General features: G+C 39.5%; 1 protein-coding gene across 3 annotated transcripts in view; it reads right to left on the reverse strand.

Annotated features, from left to right (window-relative positions):
- The window catches only part of atrnl1a (attractin-like 1a), a 251,193-nt gene that overhangs the window by 127,982 nt on the left and 101,470 nt on the right, over positions 1–21,741 (reverse strand). For all 3 annotated transcript variants that reach the window (XM_061040358.1, XM_061040357.1, XM_061040359.1), the window contains 3 exons: positions 13,331–13,383; positions 3,661–3,755; positions 2,645–2,723 (listed from right to left, as the gene is read on the reverse strand). In XM_061040358.1, coding sequence (XP_060896341.1) covers positions 2,645–2,723; positions 3,661–3,755; positions 13,331–13,383 — 227 coding nt within the window. The remainder of the gene's footprint in view (positions 1–2,644; positions 2,724–3,660; positions 3,756–13,330; positions 13,384–21,741) is intronic.

Here is a 21,741-nt window from a genome sequence, read left to right on the forward strand (position 1 = left end):
TGTCGGTCTCTATGTGGGCAGTACCACTTTTACATTTTATTACCAGACCTGTTGCACAATCACTGGGACTGACTGTAGAGTAAAAGTGACAGATTTAGGCTTGAAACAACAAAAGGCACAGTGTCAGTAAGACTGGAAAAAAATCAAATGGGATTAATAAAAAATGAGAGGACAGTTTTGTCTCCTCTCCCAGCTCTTGGAATGCATCAGGAGATCAGCAAGAGAAAACAATCTAGGACTTTGTAGCACAATGACAGCCAGACAGAGTGACCCATCATCCGAGCTCCTTCCAGTCTGAGCATCCTTATAAAAGTGGTAAGCGAGCAGGTTGAAAACAGTCACCGTTTTTCAAATGTCAAGGCGTGCCTTTCATCTGAAGCAGGTAAATTATTTTCCTGACACCTCGCAATAATTCAGAGCGAGCTTGTAAATTCCTCTTGGCGCTGAAGCGGTCTGATTTCAGTATCTTTCAGCGCATTATCAGCACTTCTGTGTTAATAGCCGAGTTTTTCAGACGCGGTGAATAAAATATTTCCACCTCCTGCTTTATCAGGGGCCATTAAACACTCTGTTATAGTCTGCACACAAACACACACACACACGCACACACTCACACACTAACACACACAAGGCCGAGAGTCCCACACTGGAGACGCTCAGGGCCCCCAGACACTGCGAGTGTGAAAGCAGAGTGCTTTTATCTTAATTGAAATCAGGAGGGAAAATGTATAAAATGCCCTAATGCCAAAATTCAAAATAGCTTCTGAAGTGTTTTCATGGAGGGAGAAACCCCGGGAGGTAAGCGTGAAGGAGATCTGACCGTTTTACTTAAGGACACTTGGACGACAATAAAAGACACTGACAGTGGGATATCATTACAGACAGACAGCTCAATGACGGAGCTTAAGAGACAGACTCCACATCGTCAAATTCTATTCTAAATCACAGCTCACTTTCGGTTACTTAAGGCAATACTGAATGTCAGAGAAAGGTCTTCTTATCCAGATTAATCTCTGAAGAAAACATTGATTTGATGGATTATATGTTCCTTATGTAATTACTTTGACAGAATTTAAGGCTTAAATGTTTCATGTTAATCAGTATACATTATGGAATGAATGAGGACATCTTTTTAAGTTTACACATATTGATTTAAAATTCATTAATGTGTCTAGTTTTTATGTATTCATGTTGATTAGACATCTGCTCAGGGTGATGGTGAGCCGTACTTGGACCTGTTATATTTCTCTGCATCATTGCAAGTAACATTTGTTGCTTCTGCTAACCTATGAAGTTTAAGTTTACATCCAAGTCTTTCTAACAGAATGAAAGTGGAATGATTGGGACAGTGGATAGTACTGTAAATTGACATATTGGAAGACAAAAGCCATGACCCTGAAAACAAGAATGTAGAGCAATAATCAACTTCAGTGACATAATATCACAGAACATACATCTCTCTGTCGTTCCAGTGTTTCTCAGCAGAGCATGATTCTCATTGGACACTTCAGCTGAATGAATAGGAACTCAGGTAGAATGAGGGGTTTTTGTCAACTGATCAATCATAGATTGCATACTTTTCTCTCAAACAGATTAACAGAAAATTAATTAATCACATGTAATACAATATCATCCAGTCCCGGCTTAGATATCAGGATGATGAGAATGATATGGTATGAGGTCTAAGTGATCTTAACCTTCGATCCTGATCAACAAAAATCTAGTCAGTCAAAACTTTAGTCGAAGCAGACATTTCGTTTTTCCTCATGCCGTTCCAGACATATCTCTTTCACTGCAGGTTGGGTCTGGATTGTAATGTGGGAAGTGTTCTGTTTTCCTATTTTGCATTTAGAATATTTATAGTCTGAGTAATGCTGACCATGCTCACGTATCAGTGTTCCCTGAAAGGAAAAACAGTCTGCACAGAGAGCAGAAGGAGTCACAAGACAATCTGCCATAATGACTTTCCAGCTTCCATTTGCAGAATTTCTGAAGCAGTTTATTATCTCTATAAGCAAATAACTGCATCCAAGAGCAGATTATGATTCATTCTTGATCAGAAATGTCGACTGGTGCCACAAATCGGCTCGACTCCTTATCACAAAAAGCTTATCAGGGTTTAAATTTCCCAACATCCTCTAATGCGTCAGACGATCATTCCAACTTCCATTCAACAAACAAGCACTTCAAAAGTTGTTTTCTCCTCCCTTTGAAGACAGAACAGACACATCTTTAGTTCTTACTTTATACATACTGCATCATGATGTTAGTTTGGCAAACTGAAGATCTGTAAATGCAAAAAAAATAACAAGAAAATCCTTTATTCATTTTGCCACTAAATTAAGGCAGAATGAAGCCTCTGTATTACTTTCCGAACAGAAAGCAAAAGTGTAATTACTGGCAAATTTCACTTTGCTTTTGATTTGGGCACATGATCCCTTCTGAAGTTGCTTACCGGACTGTGAACAATGCAGGACACAGAAAATAAATTATTTAATAGAAGCTGATTATTTCTCAACACTACATCAGAGAGCCTGAAAAATTCAATTATTAAGCAATAATTCAAAGGAAAAAGCCTTCAAGGCATTGTCTCAGACTCTTCATTTTTTGACAATAAGCATAAACACATGAACATGTTCTGTACCTGTAGAGCTGAAGGACCAGGTGATGTTGAGGTTGAAGTTGTTTGAGGCATTGATGGACATGTCAAGGTTCTTGTTGGCCTACAGGAAAAAAAAGAAACAGGAAAGCTGGATTACTGAGCTGGAGGTAAGAAGCAACACAAATTCCTGTTTCTTTTGGTTGGCCATCGTACATAGTTTTACTTCTTGTCCTCCAGGCATTGCTGTGCTGTTGCCCCCCGGCAGTGTACATTTATGAAGCACAACAAGAGAAAAGGTGTTGAACTTTGGCTGCCTCCTATGCCTCAACCTGCGTCGATGAATTTCAATCTGTTGGCGTCTTTACGAGTCGTTCAATTGATTTTGTGAATTTGTCTGCAATGCTGCCTTGAAATTCTACTTGGAGCTGTAACTGCACCTTAAGGCACTCGGAGAGAAAATCAGGTCTGATAAAAGTCAAGAATATAGATGTCTCTAGTTTTAAAAAGCAGCTTCACAAAGTACGAGGAGAAATATTCTACAGATTCTTTTAAAAACTAATTTGATGCAGAGTGATCATCTATGTTTGATATGATGTAACTGCTAAGTTTTCGCAAGTCATCACCATGCCTCCCTTCTGGTTTTACTCACTGTCAATCACCCAAAACAAAACAATAAAAACCTTTTATAAAAGGCTGCCTAGGACCGCTCATTCTGCAAATACTGTAACGAGGAAATGATTATAAACAGACTTCATTGTAGCTGCTAAATCATTATAAAAGAATACAGCCCAACCAATGGAGGTGGTTAAAGAAAAGCAATGATATACCCAGGTGTTAAAAAAACAGGGGGGAGAAACACTGTCACAGTAAAAGAAAACAAAATATTAGTAACATGAACGTACAGAGAAAACTATGCATGAACCCTAAATAGTAAACAGTCAAAGGATGTTGAGTCACATTTTTCTGGAAATACATCCAGTGCACAACTAAAATTAACGTGCAGCAATATTCCATTTATCTGCCTCCCCACCATGTGTGCGACTGAGGATGTGTTTTACCTGTTCAGGTGTCGCCATGAAGTTGATGGCGGTGTAGTAGCGGTCGTCTTCCTGAAGCAAACTGAAGGTAAACTGGTAATCGATCAACAGGTTGTCTAGGAAATGTTAAGAGAGATAAAGAGCGTAAGAAAGACGAAATGGAAAAATGACCTTAGCAGAGAAAACAAACCCAACATCATTTGATCATTTTCTGTGGCGTCTTAACTAAAGTTATCTCATTTCATGTTAAACAAAGTGCCAACTGTGCAAAACTCTTGTTTACAAAGGCCCAACTTTAATTCACCATTAAAGACCACTTGTCAGCAGTGGAAGGAAAAGGCTTCCTTTTGATATGCTTAATTTTCATCTTCCTTGACTGAGTTCAAAACTAAGATGGAAATTAAGCTTCATGTAGTCAGAAAAGGATCTATAATCCTTGAAGCTTAACATAAACTCTAATTAGTATCAGAAAACCTAGATCCAAAACGTCTCATTTTGTGGGTTTGGCCGATCATATTTTGATTGACATCTCTTTTACTTCACCCTCCATGAAGGCATGTGATAAAAAGCATTAATTGTATGTATGAGCTTTTGTCCAGCTCAGAGGGGGAGCACTAATTATGAAAATTAAAGTCCAATGGGCAACTGAATGATAAGTTATAAAACTGCTTTTCTATCCTTGATCTAACCAGTTGTACCCATTTAATGTGATCGGTTGACACTTTTTTTTTTCCTGTTTTATACTCAAAATAACAAAGCAGAATCTGAATGACAATCCTAACTATTTGGATTGAAACAGATTATCAATATTTTGGTAGCTACCATTTACATAGAACCTTTATTAATTACAATATAGGTTTGGTTTTCTTTGGGATTTTCCATTAGCCACAAATACACGTGCATCTGTGCTCATTTTCCACCAAAAGTCCAAAACAGTTGGACTACATGTTTAAGTGATAGTGCGGTTCTTTTTTTTTGGGGGGGGGGGGGGGGGGGGGGGGGGGGGGGGGGTGTTTGTTGATTTGGTTCATTTAGCCATCCCACTTATTTTCTCCCTAAGAGTGCCCTTTATTCTAGCTCATCTTTGTGACAGCACCATCAAGAAGAGACAGATTGACCGGAGTTTAAACATTGGAGCAGCTGACCTTGTGTCAATATTTAATTAGAGGAATACGGCTATAGTGGTGGAGTTTAAGTCATAGATCTCAATCAGTGACAAAGCACACAAGGTAAGGATATGTGTGTATGATCACACGCACCCGTGTACTTTATCACCATGAAAACGAGCGCTTACACTGAGGACGCTGTGTTCTTAAACAACCATCAGCCCAATCAACAGAACATGAGTGAGGGTCTCAATAATCATGTTCTCGCAGAGATTTAATCATTTTTGATAGCAGCTCCTATGGAGTGTGGGGAAGCAGCTCTTTGTCAGCGAGACAATGGCCGAGGTATAGATAGACGGAATCATGGTGATTGAACATCTGGACAGACAGCAGGAGCCATGTTGGGTCACCTTGTCTGCCTCCTTGATGGAGGAGGTAACGGAGCGGGGGGGGAGGGGGAACATGGATGAGGAGAGGAGAGAAAAGAGGGAATAAGCTCTGTGGTTATGAGAGGATAAACGTGTGACAGGATATATTTTAAGTTAATCAGCATGACTGTAGAGTGCTAGCCCTTCAGGGTAATCCAGGTGTGTGTGCATGTGTGAATCTAAAAGTGAGTGTACAGTGTATGCATACAAGAGCAGCTAGAAAACAGACTCATGCTGGCAACACTTACTAATGCATTGGTCCCATTTTCATAGTTTTTGGAATAGGTCCAACCAGCTATGTTAACCCACCAAATACCATAACTAATTCTACAAGCCAAGTTAAAACATCATTATAACAATTCTTTAATGAAATCACTGGTCACAAACTCAAAGTCAAAGATTTTAACAATAAGTCAAGATGACCCTTTTTCTCTCACAAAGTGACAGTTCAATGTTTAGCTTTCACTAAACATTTGTAAAGGGATAATCCAAAGAAGTCGCCTCTTTTTTGTTGATGCATTGTTGTAAACAAAGCATTGACCAAAAACCATGTGACGTACTGTGATAGAAGCAGAAGGGTTATAGAAAGTATAGAGTGAAGCCAGACAGAGTTTGGCAGAGCAGAGTCTGTTGGCTGCTCGGACAATATCTACTTCAGTGATGACTGCTGGTTAAGCCAGGTAAACCTCTTTGGAAAAGATGGTTGTAACGTTCTGTTAGAAATAGAACACTAGTTTTGGCAGGGACAGCCTTAGAATCACATTATAACAGTGGCAGAGGGCTTCGTGGTCAATGACCATTAGCCAGCGGTAATGGAAGATGGTATCAACCCAACATAAGTTGATTTGGGAGAGAGCAAATTTTGGAAGCTGCAAGCAGAGCTGTCTAACGCTACCTCATTAGCTGACCCTTATAATCATACATTCAATGCATGGGATAATGGTGCTGTGACTTGATATTAAGTGGAAATATTTTGATATTCAGTCAACAGCTGCATGTTTTCAAAATCTCTGATACATGCAAGTCTTACAGGTTACACACGTGGCTCAGGAAGGCCTATATAGGAGTGTGGTGTACTGCTGAACTCACTAAAAAAGTTATAGTGAGTTTCAATATTATGAAAAATCCTATTTGACTCTTAAGAAGAAAAGGATGGTTACAGCAATGGACTGGCGGCTGATTTGTGGTAATAGATCTATAGCACCTCCATCCATTATCGAAACCGCCTCGACCTGCTCGGGGTCGCAGGTCAAGGTGCTGGAGCTGATCACAGCTGTCATTGGGCGAGAGGCAGGGTACACCCTAGACTGGTCACCAGTCAATCACAAATCTTTCACTCACACATTTATACCTACAAGCAAATTAGAGTGACAAATCAACATAATGGGCATGTCTTTGGACAGTGCCACAGTATCCAGAGGTAACCCATACAGCCCACTCCACACAGAAATGCCCCGTCTGACAGTGGATTCAAATTAGGAAGCTTCTTGCTCTGAGGCGACAGCACTGTCCACTGCACCACCGTGAAGCCTCCATTGCAACTAATCATCCAAAATGATATCTCTTTTAAGCTCTTCAAAGAAGCCGTTCAGTCGTCATCAGCTGGATGAGGACTGTGGTTTTGGTAGGAGGACAGTCACACATATCAGAAACTGTACGAGTGTTCCTGGAAAAAAAATAAAAGGATGGTTCAAGTAAGTCTATTACTGTAGTCACCAAGTGGCACTATTCAGCTGAGACACTGTGAGATCGTTTCAACTTAGAGAAATAAAGTTTAGTGTCATGATATGAAGAGAGAGAAAGAGATGTTTAGTTATCACCTTCCTTTCAGCTGTACAGTCCTGGGGCGTCACCAAGACGAAAGCAAATTACGTTTGACAAACAGTCTTGTTTTGTTCAGACTTCATGGCAACTTAGCCCGAACAGCAGATATCATCAGATCAAAGACAATAATTTTTCTTAACATCTCTTCCAACCCTCCCTCCCTTCCAGGCAGATCTGCACTGCTGCTGCTCAGTTGTTTATCCCAAAAGGGTCGTAAGTACAACTTCAGAGTATTTCAAGTTTTTTATACATCTTAAAGGGGATAGAGACTAGTATGTGTGTACATCTATAATATGTTTGTGACATATCTCTCTGTGTACGCGTCTGTACATTTGCATGCCTTTAAGTTTAGTTCTACACATCAACCTGTCTGTGTCTATGTATTTTAGATTGTTTACATGATTGTATGTGTCTACGTGGTTAACCAAATAAGTGTAGCATGAAAAAGCTTAAATGCGTTACTGTGCAATTTCTTTGCTATTGATTTCAAGGCTGTTGGGAGCAACAGCATCAGCAAGGTTTAAAAGTTCACCTCAGCTAATTATGGCTCCCATCTGAGACATTTGAAAGCAGTTTCTCTTTGACAATCTCAATCACAGGCACTAGAATTATCACCCTGGTTGAATCAAATCAAGTAGTCAGTAAAGGTTTTAACGACCCCCAAAATATATGGAACAGAAATAGTCCTTGTCAATGTCTCAGGTTCACAGGCGGGTGATTTTATTACCATAATAAATTATATAAGCTGAATAAGCCTGTATGAGACAAAACACTGTGATGGGAAAAGAGAAGGCAGAATGGAAAGCCCTCATCCGTAACCTAATCTGATATTCCAGTCGTCAACTTTGGATAGAAATCCCCCAACAAGCGTGAACTCACCTACAATGTCAGTTTGTCACAATCTCTCGCTGAGGTTTCATTTAATGCTTGTTAACAACTCGTTATTTCCCATTTGCAACACCTGCCTGACGGAACGCAGGCCAAACACTGCAGCATCACCTCGCTGAGAGAACAGCTTAAAGCAAGGGGGGTAAACACAAGGACAACACTGCTCCACTGTCCGACCTGAGAGGGGATAGCTGAGAGAGATTGTAAATGCACTCATTAGTAAATATTCATTTATAGAGATTCATTTATAGCTAAATAGCTATGCTAATGGGTGATGGTTTCCAGGATCACAAATCTGCCAAGCATTTCTCTTCTTTTGTTCTCCATTGGACTTTTATACTACTCAATACTATAAACAGAGACCACAACTATTCTGATACAAAAAAAGTTGCCAACTACTTCTATATCCATCTGCATTTGTTTATCAGATTATACATCAAGTGATTGCTGTCTGAATTAGCTTCAGCCACATACTTGCACAACATACAAGTATGTGTTTCTCTATACTTTTCCCATTCAATGAACAAAAACAGAGAAAGCGTGTTCCTTGAAATCAAAAGCTCACAAAAAAAGTTAAAAACAAGACAAATTTGAATCTTTTTTTTAAACTTACAACATTATGTATCTAAAGCAAGAACAACCTCTACTCAAGTCAATGTAGTCAAGGGTTTTCTCTTTAACTCTTTCTGAAAAGCATAGTAAAATATGAGTTAGTTAATTAGTGATAACATACTGTAGTACCAAAGTTACAGATTGCATTGTTTATATGATTTTGTTTTTCTTGTAAATCTCTTTAAAAGCCAATGCACACACGTCTTTTATTTAGTGGTTGTGTGCAATCCCGATGTGTCACATATTAACGAGGATTGCAACCAATTTTGAAACTTATGCAATCTGATCTTTAATCAATCAGAATATTTAATAGTCTACCAGGGCAATCGTTCACTTGCAAAAGAGCTTTTTGGCCTGATAGGACCAATTATTCCGAGCTGGATAGGCGTCCAGACATAGTGCCTGTCAGCAAACGTTGAGTCATCCTGGACTGATGCCAGATCGTGGTCTAATGAACGGCCTGAGGCCAGCAGTGTTGTTGACTACTGATCACTGCCATGAGACCACTTTGAGGTTTGAACTGGCCCCAAAATTCTCTAGCTTGGATTTTATTTGTCTTTGAAATAATTTTACTCTTAGAAGATGAATTCCAATAATATCTAGAAGCAATCAGGGATATGACCAATAAATCTGCATCTATTTCCTCTATTTTTTGTACATTTGTTACTCAACGCCATTTTGACCAGTCCTTTACTAATTGGTGTTTTAATTGTGAGGCTGTCAGTAAATATTGGAGCCACTGCTGTTCGGCCTGACTAAGCTTTCCCAGCATGCCTTAAGGCAGCAAGCAGTGCTGAGAGTGGACTGACTGGTGTTAGCCGGTAATTCAGCTGACTGCTGGTCTCTCAAGTGGACGTGGTGGAACACTTGGTGGCCGTCCCTAATTAGACATCCCTTGTAGCTGACTGTGATGGGAGATGACAGTGGTTCATTAAAGCGTTGTCCTGGTGATGCCTGCTCATAAATGCTAGCCTGACTGCGGGCCAAACTCATTAAACAGCAAAGTTGCTTTTCATCAATTGACTGGTGGTTCAATATGACAGCGCTAACTGAACCAAAGCACCGCTCTCTGCACTTTATCCCCGAGTGAGATGAGGAATGCTGCAGTCAAAGCAGGACGCTCAAATATCTAGTCTGATGAAACTGTTCTCCAACATGGATCACTGTTCCTTCAAGTTGTTGATGTTTTTTGCTCTTTTGCAGTATGTTACGAAGAAACATACTACAATTACCACATGTAGAGATCAAATGAGATAAAGATGGGATTTGTATTCTATTCTACCATGCAGCAAAAACTATTTTGCACTCCATGGTTCTCGCACACCTCAGCTACTGTGTCACTTCAAGGTCACATGCCAAGTCCATCCGTCACAAAACTTTTAGGGAGGTTGTACATCGTGAAAAAAATAATATTGGACAAACAGCCTATGTGGTCCAACCATTGACATGTCCTGAGAGACCTAACAATTCTAGGCTTCAACAACTAAATTGTCTTTGCAAAGGCCAATCTTATGTGCAAGGGTTTACATGGCCAGGCTCTTTGGGTTCTCTGTGACATGGTGCAAGCCTTACAGGCCCTTGGATCTTTAACCAGGAATGCCACAGCCAGGAACTGTAAAGTACCATGCTGGAGGGCCTCCTTTGGCCAGACATCCTTGAGTTTAAAGGGAGCCAAACTGTGGAATATAAATCCTAATGAAATTAAGAAAATAAGAGTTGCCAGAATTTCAATCATGACATTGAAGGAGTTTCTAAAAAAAAAATCACTTTAAAGGGAACTGATAAGACCGACAGATAGTTTTCTACAACACTAACAGATTAGAATATTGTTGTATTATAAACCACCTTATGTGGATAGGTTAGGTAATCATTTTTGAACCCAGCGATGAGCAATGTTAAATGGAAAGAGATAACATCTGAGTTGAGCAAGAAGCAATATTGAGCAGAGCAGACTAGAGCAACTTTGGGTGGGGGAGCAGTAAGTGGGCATTGTGCATAACATCTCAAAGCTCCATTTCTGCTCCCATGCACTCACAAAACCTCGAAATCCAAGCTTGTTTTGTTTTGCTTCTTCAAGACGTGTTGATAAAAAAAAAACAGATAAAACCAACATCAGCTTTTTAAGTGTCTGAAATCTCACCGACCTGTGGGGACTGACTTTCACAAGAGGATCTGAAGTATCGTAAAGTTTTCTCAGCCTATAGCATACAACCTCTTACTCTGAAATGAAAGATCAAGGAAAACCAAAACTCAACTGCTACTGTTCCTTCAAACACACATAACACTAGACAGTGTGTAACTACTTTACTACTACTTACTACTTCAGATCAAACCATCCGATGACAAAGGACAGACAGAGAGGAGAACCTCTACTATGAATCCAGCCATTGGTAGTCATCTACACATATTCATAAGTAAGAGATATTTGAGTGACCAGCATGAGATTGATTTTGAAAATCCACTGTCGTCCAACTATGGGAAGAATTAAGCTATGTTCTAAGCTTAAAGGAGACCTGGGCATTTTTTCTCAGTTTTCTGTTGGATTCTGTGTGGGTGGAGGGCCCTAAATATGGGGCACAGCTTACATATAAAGTGTATTTCATTTCATTTTGCAGTTTTGCCCTTTGTTAACTACATGTCCATAAGCTAATACTGAAAGAAAAAACTTGTCACATCCCAGATAATCTCACTGCAGTCAGCTGTTTGGTAGCTTTTCAACATCTAAACTTAGTGAAGATTCCTCAAACTTCTCCTGTAATTCTCCTGAAATCTTCATCGAGAAGAGATCTGCCTCTCGTATAATCTGTGTGTATATTTAAATGATAAGAGATAAAGCTTCACTTATCTGCACCTTCCTTCCAATGACATTTAAGCATAATGTTGACCTAAACCACTTTGCTGGCTAAGCACGTGGAAATGGGCAGCTTTAAAATCACTACTTCAACCATAATGTCACCCTGCATGTGTGTGCGTGTCCGTTCATGCGTGTGCCTCTGAGCGTGCTTGCTCTTAATCAAACAAAGCTTACCCCATTTCGTATGTGCAGCAGAGACGGTAATGACACATTAATGACAGACCATAATGTGGGAAAATACATCGGAAAATGACTGGATTAGCTGCAGCCATGGAGATATGATGGACATGTGTACTTACAGTTAAAAAGCTATTTAATCCATGTCTGACTGTATGCATTTACATCATCAAAAGCCCTTAACAATACTGGACGAGGACATTGCATTGGTGCCATCAAACCTCAGTTTTCAATCCAACAGAAGAGGCAGACCATGAATATAGTAAATATGATGTCTTCTTAGTGGGTCAGTTTGAATTCGTGAATCTGTGTTTTGAAAGGAACATGCTATAATTGGCACTTTAATAAGACAAGTTTTTCTGGCATGAAGGTGAACCCACACTGAATCAAATTCTTGAACAGCATTTGTTTCTGTGATCAAAGGCATATTTTAGGTAACCGAGGAGTCTGTGGCATGACTCCTCTGATTGCTCTACCCTTTCTAGCCTCCCTCATTGAACCAATAATAGCCCCACTCAAGGTAGAGGGCTTTTGACATTGACAGGACTTACATTTTTATTCCAGTGGGTTATACTGTTTAAACTGATGATGGCAATTCAGAAACTGAATGCGTGTGTTTGTGTGTGTTTGTTTCAAAGTGAGAGAGAGAGAGAGAGAGAGAGAAAGAAAGAGGGAGAGAGTCACCAAACATCTGTTTGGACTGCAGCATTCCTCCTTCGTCTGGTCTTAGAAAAGGAAAACCAGCAATTTGTTGTAAATGAGATAAGTCAACTTGAACCCTGAAAGCATCTGGAAACTCATAAACAAAGACCTTGAAAATAATATGCTCTCTTTCCCCCTTGATATCCCTTTTCTCTCCAAAAAGAATACAATCTTTGTAAGAATCAGTGACACACAGTTGTTATTATTCTAATGCTTATTGTGTCATGTTTTACACCAGTATATATTATATCTATGACTGCTTGAATGAACTTCTAATCATCCTGTCTTTTATCTTTGTTTATCTATGTTTACATGGAAAACTCCAGTTATTCCTGTATCCATGATCCATGATCCTGAGAGTATGAAATATGTTTTTATGTACATTCAATTAGGACCATCTGTATGTTGAGTAACTCCAGGCATGTTGCAAACACTCAGCGCTCTGCCAAAACAGAGATTAATATGCTGCTTTGTGTTCATACCCTCCTCAGAGCTCATGAAGTGCGCTGAAAATTGACATCTTCAAGAAATATGAGATGAAATAGATGGGTTGGCAACACAATGGGCTGAGGGGGCATCAGCAGAGAAAGAATAGGTTGTTGATTTTTTGTTTTTAAAGAGTTGGATTTTTTTCCCCCGTCTTAGTTTTCAATGTCACAAACATTATTAAAATGACTTCAGCCCTGTTGTCTGTAAAAGAGAAAACCACACAAACATGAACTTCTTGCGTGACTGTTAGATATGGAAGAGACAGAAATTGAGTAAAGTACAATGTCATTAGTGTAACAATGCTAAATTGCTCTGTTATTCCTTGTTGCTGATCATACAGCCAGCTTGATCCAAATCACCAGATATCCTTTTGTGCAGCGAAAGTGACACTTGCTTCAACTATGAATTGGTGTCAAGTTAAATGCAGTTAGCCTTCACCTTAAGTCAGGACAGCTAACAGGGTTAGCGCACGCTGTCCTTGCACCTTACTTCCCTCTGTACAACCCAGAACACACATTGTTATGGCATCAAGGAGTGAACTCTAGCTCTAAATTGCACGTCTGTTTGTGAGTATATGAAGGAGGCAGGTGTAGCTGAGGCATGGTACTTACAATAGCATGTTCCTCTGAGGGGGTTGCCAAGGTAACGGTTCTCTGAGTCACATCTGGAAAAACACAAGATAGCGGCGAAAGTTGAAGAGGGAAAAAGAAAGAAGAAAGAGCAAGAATAAATGTATTAGCATTCAACAAAGACTGAGTTTTTACAAAGATGGATTTCACGGTTATAGAGAGTGTGTGTGTGTGTTTGTTTTTGTGTGTGTGTGTGTGTGTCAGGTGGGTCCTTGCTAAAGGTATTGTCTTCCCCCTGCTCCTTGTGTAGTGATTTCCCTTGACAGTCCTGTCTAGCCATAGCTGCTCTCCGTTTTCCCAGCACCCCACCCGCTTCACACACACAAACACACACATTCACACGCACATGAACAGAATAGCCTCATGCTTATGCCGAAATGGCTATCCAAACAAACACACCCACCCACACACACAACACAACACACAACACACACACACACACACACACACACACACACACACACACACACACACACACACACACACACACACACACACACACACACACACACAGCAACACAACAATCAACCCTGATTGCTAACACAGGAGGACATCTTGTTTTGTATTTATCCCCAACACTAGACTGTAACGGAGCATCAAAAATGTAAACCACAGGGCATCCAGAAATCACATGAGAGGTCCTTACAGTGTCATATTTTGAAGCAGTGGGCTGTGTTTGATGTTAAATGAGTATTGAGCTTGTAAGAAGAAGTAACGACTTCCACAGACATACGGCAAAAAAAAGATTTAGAACACTGACCACACTGTCTGTAAAAAAAACTCATCATACCACCTCTGTAGCACAAACCCTTTCTCTAACGATTGACCTTCTTTTGTACCTCGCTCCAAAACGATATTTGTTTTGTGAATGTATATTAAAATAAAATATCTACACTGAGTCAAACGATGATGTTATTTTGATTTCTCTCTAATAACACACCATAACATAACGTACACCTTGTTTAGTGTATTCTTTTGTTTTGTAGTAGTTTGAAATCCAACATATGGAAATGAATTTTTCCTTGGAGTGACATCAATCAGTGCTCGTCACACGTTGACAACGGACAGAGTAAGACACCACGCCAATTAAGTTCAAACACAACGGTTATCAACGCATTTTTATGAAGAAAGAATAAAGCACTGTGAATGGAAACTGTCAGGCCCTGTCAGTCACCGCTTTCAAATGTCAATCTATTCAGTGTACACTCACATGTCATTTTAATATTTGACTCTTTCTTTCTGTTACTCGTTCTGACCACATCGAGGCTGCTTGTCTGTTAAAGAGACATACGTTTGTTGATGGACAGTAATTGGCTGTGCGGAAAGTTGTGACCTTTACACTAAGAGAAAGTCTCTAATGACCAGAAAGCTCTGCAGCAACATAAGGAGGTTAAAAAAAAAAAAGAATACATTTTTTTTTCAGAAAACAAACAAAAAAAAATGTAATGCTGCTTCTAAAAGGCCCAGTGGTCCAAGAAAATAAGGGCATTTGTGGAAAATGTTAATTTCAACAGTAATCTGAGGGAATTAAAGAACAATAACAGAGTGAAAGTTTTTTTCTTTTTTTTTTCCATATTCATCTTGAAATGATGTTCATGCTGTTGAGACCATTAAAGTGTCAAGATGGCTGACGTGAACCTGCAGGAGTTCAGACCACAGATAAGAAAATTGTTGGCTGGCAGAAGGGAACAAAAGATTGAACATTGAACTTCTGCTGCAAGCTGGACAGAAAAGAAATATTATAAAATGTGATAAGAGGAGGGGATATTATAATGTCAAGAAGTTGAACATGCTGTTAAAGAGGGTTTGCATTGCCCTGAAGGAGTCATATTAATCTTGTTTCTTTCTGTGTTTTTGTGTGCATGGTTTTTTTTTTTTTCATAACTTTCATCTGGAAGTCTTTCAAAAAGAAAAACAATGAGGGTGTTTACTGACATTTGATGAAACCCCAATGGTGTCATATAGATAAAAAGACAACAGGCTGCTTATTAAACCTGGTACATGTGTGCAGGCTTTAGACAAAAGTTTATAAAACAAATGCAATAAATCAACCAAAGCACCCTGAAAAACCACACATCCACAGTTTATAGGGGTCGGACAGGATTATTCAAAAAGACGAAGCAAAACACTTGAGGAGAGAAAAGAGATGAACAAATAGGAACAAGTGGAGTAAAACATGAGGGCAGATGAGGTTTACAGCCAGGTTGCTTGTGAATTCTCGTGTAGTGCTTCAGCGGGTCACAGAGCACCGTGTCGGATGCTGAATATTTCATCCTTCTATAAACTCTGGCCAAGGACAGGGGCCCTTAAACAACGACTGCCTCATGCAGCTTCCAGCCTGAATCAAGAGTTTAGAGCAACAATAAAAGAAATAAAGAAGGAGCAGGCTACTTCTGGTCTGATAGTAGCACCTGGATAGCTTAAAGAGACAAATATGTTCCACTAAATCACTATCTCCGCCAAAAACCTTTGCCTAGATCTGCTTTTATTTTTTTTCAAATTTGCAGCACTTTTTTGTGCCGTTCGGCTTTGGTACAGAATAAATTCCTGGTTATTAAAACCAAAGGCAGATACTTGGTTAAGTCATGTGCCGTTCAATTTATTTTCATATATAACACTGCTGTGTGAAATACTTGCTTCTGATTGACCAATTAGGGACAGAAGCGGTCTGCCATCCATTAATAGCACTCTATTGTTTATAAGAACTAACCGTTGCTAAGAAACAGAGACAGTTGCTACAGACGCGGCTCTACAGTACTCATCTTGTAGGACTAACTGTAATCACGTATAACCTCGCTTAGATGTCAGGTAAGTTTGTCAGCGGTGTGTAACTAAGGGGGAAAATAAGAAAGGAGACTAAAAAAGCAGAGTAAAGGCTAAAAGACTGAAAAACTGTAAGCTCTGACAGACAATTCTACAAAACTGAAGATGGCACATGAAGAAAAAAAAATCAGCATACAGGATATGACTGTTCATTTCTGTTGTCCTGTTCACCTTGTCTTACTTCACCATCAGAGTTTGTGTCTTGTTAATGTGAGTATGATTAACTATATTAGCCGATTTTAAAGTAACAATATGTTTAGACTTGTGCTTCTGTGCCCACTGAAGATCTCCATGTAACTGCACTGTCAGACACACCCACTTCTGTTACTTCTACCCCCTCACATGCAGAGGTCAGACTCTACAATCTTTTGCCTGTTACGATTGTCCCAGTGTTAGATTAGACGACCATGGGGCGGCTATGGCTCAGTTACTGTCAGCATCATGATGTTACCATTTTTTCTGACAAAACTAAACAATGAGTTTATCCTTGAAATGTTTGCGTGTCAAAGCATGGTAGCTTAATTAAACAAAACTGTAAACCACAGTGTAGTACTGGGTAACGTGTTCTTTTAAAACCATGAACACACACACTGTAGCTCCTATGACTCAATCACACATACACACACACACACACACACACACACACACACACACACACACACACACACCATCCTGCAGCCTAAGTGTTCACAAAAGGACCAAAACCTAATCTGCCGACAAAAATAATCACTTACAAATGCGTCTCTTTTTCGAGTCACACATTGCAATAGACGGAAAGAAATCAGGTGTAGGAAAATAAAAAGAAGAAAGAAAATGGAAATTAAAAAAAAGACAAAAAAGAGGAGTGATGCCTTATAGAAGTAAAGAAGTGAAGTGCAAGAACGAGGATGAAAGAGGCTTATTAAAGGAACACTTTTGGATCCAGAGAGGGGCGACGTGGAGAGCGAGCAGCGTCATCTCCAGAGGGGTCTGTGAGTTTAAAAGCTTTGCAGTCCCTTCCAGCAGGCTGCCACAAAGGAGCGCAATGAGCACTAAGCCTATTTCAGCACAAGAAGATTTAATGTGATGCATGTGGCGTCAGATTTTATTGCCAAGAGCCCAGCACGGTGCCAAATGCCACCCTTTAAAATATTATATATCAGATGTCTTAATCATTATAGATTTTTTTTTTCTTGGATCTGAATTTTTTTTTTTTATTAATGTCACACAAAATCTGTCTCTACCCCCCTGCAGAAGGGGTTAGACATCAGCTCAAGCTTTTGATAAAACAGCTAGAAACCAGAATTATTCTTACTCTGTGCTTCTTACAATAGAACTCCGCTAATAATCACATCAACTAGTGTACATGTAACCATGACAACAGCCTGTTATGCCTCTACATTAACCCCAAACTCTTAATTTACAAACAAACAGGTATTTTCAGATCTACGCACAGTACAGACCACGATGGAGGAAGCAAACTTTTTTGCTTTTTTGCTGAGCAAACTAGTAAGAAAATTGGGACGCTTTGTTGCAGAAATGATCACAATTCTTACAAAATGTTATCTTGAGGCTGATTTTGGGCCCAACAAAGGCTTTTTCACATTCATGTTAAAGTGAGGAGCAACATAAAGAGAAGTCAGATGAGCGTGCTTCAGAGAGCTACGTTTGATGGTGAGGTGTGCCATTTGCTCTCTTGGGACGCTAAAGCCATGGACAGATAGCTCCTACAAAAAGGGGACGGACACTTAAGCTGCTTACTACGGTCTAATGGGGCTCGAGATAACGGCCACACAGGACAGGGCTGAATCATCACTTAGCGCACTCTGACTCGGCTACAGGTGCAAAGATGAACACACGCTCAAACACATACAAGTGACATATTTTGCACTGTTGCTGTGAAGTTAAACAAACTGGAGATTACAGTACGTCATGTAGTATCCTTGTTAGGTCATGAATTTCATAATGGTTATTAATGTCACTCTTGTGTAGCTTTTTCCCTTCCTCTTTTGTTTCTCTTCATGCTTTTTGATATTGCCCCACTTTGTTTGATAGTCTTCCTGATGTCTTTGTCACTTTGTTCTTCAACCCTTCTTCCTCACCTGTTTTCACCTGCTGTGTTGGACTTCGACTTTTTCTTTGGCTCTTTAATTCACTGGACTCATCACAGTAAGCCTTTTGTTTTTCCTTCTTTTAGTTGAAATAAATGATTCATAAAGTCTACACCTGGGTCCTCTACCTGATTAAACCGTGATTAAACCCAACTTGATAAATTAGTGTTTTTAAAGAAGTGAATCTATTTCATGTGTTCATTTTTTATGGGTATAAAAAAGAGCCATTGTAGAAAATACACACCATTTAATCTTCAACTGTAATCTCTGTAACTCTCCTTGTTTTGGTATCTACCAGGCCCCCAATACGTCGATTACAACTTGTTAAGAATTCAGCAGCCAGACTGCTATCGAGACAGAACAAACGGGAACACATCACACCCTTCTAGCATTCCTGCAATGGCTTCATATTCGTATTTGCAAGAAAAACCCTTCATGGCCTCGCACCAACCTATATTACAGAGCTCCTATCCCCATAGAGTACAGCCAGACCCCTCAGATCCTCTGATCAGGAGCTTTTAACCATCACATCAAAAATGTTTGGAGACAGGGCCTTCTCCGTCGCTGCACCAACACCCGGGAATTTAGCCTCCCAATACACATACTAGTACCGCAGAATCTCTTGAATGATATTAAAAAATGCCTCAAGACTGATTTTATTAACCCTCCTTCGCTTACAGCTGATACCCTACTGTACTTGATTTGCATCTTACCTTGTTTCATTGAGCCTTCATCTGTGTTTGTGTATGTGCACGTCTGTGTGCATGTGTTTCTCTTCTTCATTTGCTGTGATAATCCTTTAATTGCTATTTCGTGTGTTCCTAAACCATTTTGTTAAGTTGCTTTTAATGCTGCTTGAAAGCACTTTGGTGAAAACCTTGGCGGTATAAATAAATCTGACCTTGACCTCATTCAAAGAAGACAAACATTCACAAACACTCCGTCTCTGCAGTCATGCACAGTTAAAGATGCAAATCAGTAGCCAATCAGAGGAGTTCCCTCGATTTGGATGAGAGGCTGATTAAAGCTAAATCAACACAATCAAACAAGAGAAAACAAAGTGGAAGAAGTGGAGCCCTCAGTAAAGTGAACGCTAAACAGATCTCATATTTGTACATAAAATCCATGTAAGTTAACTTAAAATAAATTATATACTTTACTTATTTTGAATAAATTATGAATCAATGTATTTGAACTTCAACACCAGTATGTGTGTGAACATCTGTTGTGCAAACTGACCTGAAGCTCCCATATTCCAGCAGCCTGACCTCCAAGCTCTGAGCAGCTGTTACTGTTTACAGTTTAACACCGGCCCTGTTTGCACATGATACTTCATTGCCCTGCTAGGATGGTCTTTAAAATTATTCTTTGACTATTTAATCTGTACGGATTCAAGAGAGGGTTAAGAGTGAAAAGTCTGCAGTTGTGTCTGATTTTTTTTTTTTTGTGTCCACTTCTTCTAAAGAACAGAAAAGCTAGCATCAGATGCCTGGTCTGGTATGTGGGCAAGACTTTGTGACATTAACAAATATGTTGATTTTTGTGGTGATAGTCAGTCATAACTGGTACATTAAGCAATGTATAATTAATTCTCCATCAAAGGCTGCAAACTCTGGAACACATTACCACCTGAAATAAAATTAATGTCCGACTTAAAATCTTTTACAAAACAGGTGAAATGCTCAAAGCAAGCCAGAGCTGTACCCACTTTTAATTAATATCTTCAAACTTCATTTTAAACTGGTTTATAACATTTGTATTGTTGTAGATGTATTTTAATGTATCCTCATATCGTGTTATGGGGTTTTATGTAACTGAATGTTGTACATTTTAATCTGTTGTTTACACAAAGGCCCAACTGGGGACACGAGTTGGAAATTAGCAACAGCTATATACTATTTATGCAGCACATCAGTTTCATGCTTTGTATTGAAATTATGTTAAATTGCATTGTCCCTATTAAATAACTAAATTCAATTCAATTCAATTGTTTTGTCGAAAAATTCCATTGTGTACATTTAATGACTGACTGACTGATTTTCAAACAGACACTGATAATAACATCTTAGTGTCTGTGATTCAACCATAGACTGTTACTATTAAATGGACGAAGCCTATGTGACGTCACCCATCTGTTACTGCAGGGGGTTTTGGAGTCCACTCGATCTGTGGCCATGATGTAAATCTCAACCTAACTTTCAGTCCATCTAATGACAAGCTGAGATCTGGAGCTGAGGCGGGTTTTAAGACTCTTGACAAACCCGTTACACCGCAACCGCCTGTCAATGACGTCAACTACACGCCCTGTTGCTTATCGTTCATAAAATAAAAACAGATGAGATTTAAAAAATACTCATCCCCACGTACATTGTGTTCTTATCAAGACATGAGCCGACAAACGGGCTTTCACGACTGGGTGTGTACTCTATGTGGATTCTGGCGCTTCTGCAGCCACCCTCAAGTGGACACTCGACAAACTGCAGGATTTTGCACTTCATTTTTCAACACTGGAGGTTGCTGCTAATTCAACTAATGCTAAAATTAATTTAAAAACACAACAACATAGGATTAGCTTTGGAACCTCCTAGAGTAATCCAGAGGTGTTTCTGGCATGTTTGCTCTTAACGATCACTATAATAGTTTTGAAAGCAAGCTCATACAAGTTTGGGAACTAGTGAAAATCAACAGAACAAAATACATATAGGCCAATTTAGCCTCAAATAATTCTAAAACTGTGTGTTCAAGTCGGTGGGTTAAGAGTATATATTTTTGACGTGATGATTCAAATCATTGTTGAAATCTGTTTAGAGCGCTGAACTTTTTGAAACCATTTGAATCCAGCGATTTGAGATGAGATTATTTTTTTGCTATAGTGATATTTTGTCCCACTCAAAGAATATATATATATAACATAACAGACAAACTGGGAGATAAATTGACTAATTCTCTGTCTGGCAGGAAAGAAACAGAAATGAAAGGCAGAAATCCAGCTCTTAAAGAATAGGCTGTATTTATTAACTGAAACACATAAGGGCGTAAACACGCAGCAAAGGCCAAAGACCTGCTTTACCTAATGGCCCTGTTTTATCTTTTGACTCAGGATGCACTCTCTCACACACGTAAGCATCCACACACACACACTTGCTGTAACCCAAGGGTGCTAACCATCCGCTCCCCCAGAGGGAAATCGCTCATTCATAATCAAAGCAACAAACAAATGGCCCTCTACTTGGCACACCAATTTTGGAGCGACTCAAGCAAAACAAACAGCAGCGACATAGAGAGACAAAGAGGGAGGCTGCTGGAGCAAACCAAAGGTGAAAAGAGACCGCAGCACACTGGCTTAGCGATGCACAAGTGATCACACACAGACACAGCACTTCTGCTCTCAGCCCTCTGTGGAGTCTCCAGCAGAATACTGAATTATTGTTGTGCGCTGAAAAGAAACATTACACTCAAAATCCGGAGCGCTGCCAAGT

Source organism: Labrus mixtus, chromosome 6 (genome assembly GCF_963584025.1).
Source record: "Labrus mixtus chromosome 6, fLabMix1.1, whole genome shotgun sequence".
Classification (NCBI taxonomy): domain Eukaryota; kingdom Metazoa; phylum Chordata; class Actinopteri; order Labriformes; family Labridae; genus Labrus; species Labrus mixtus.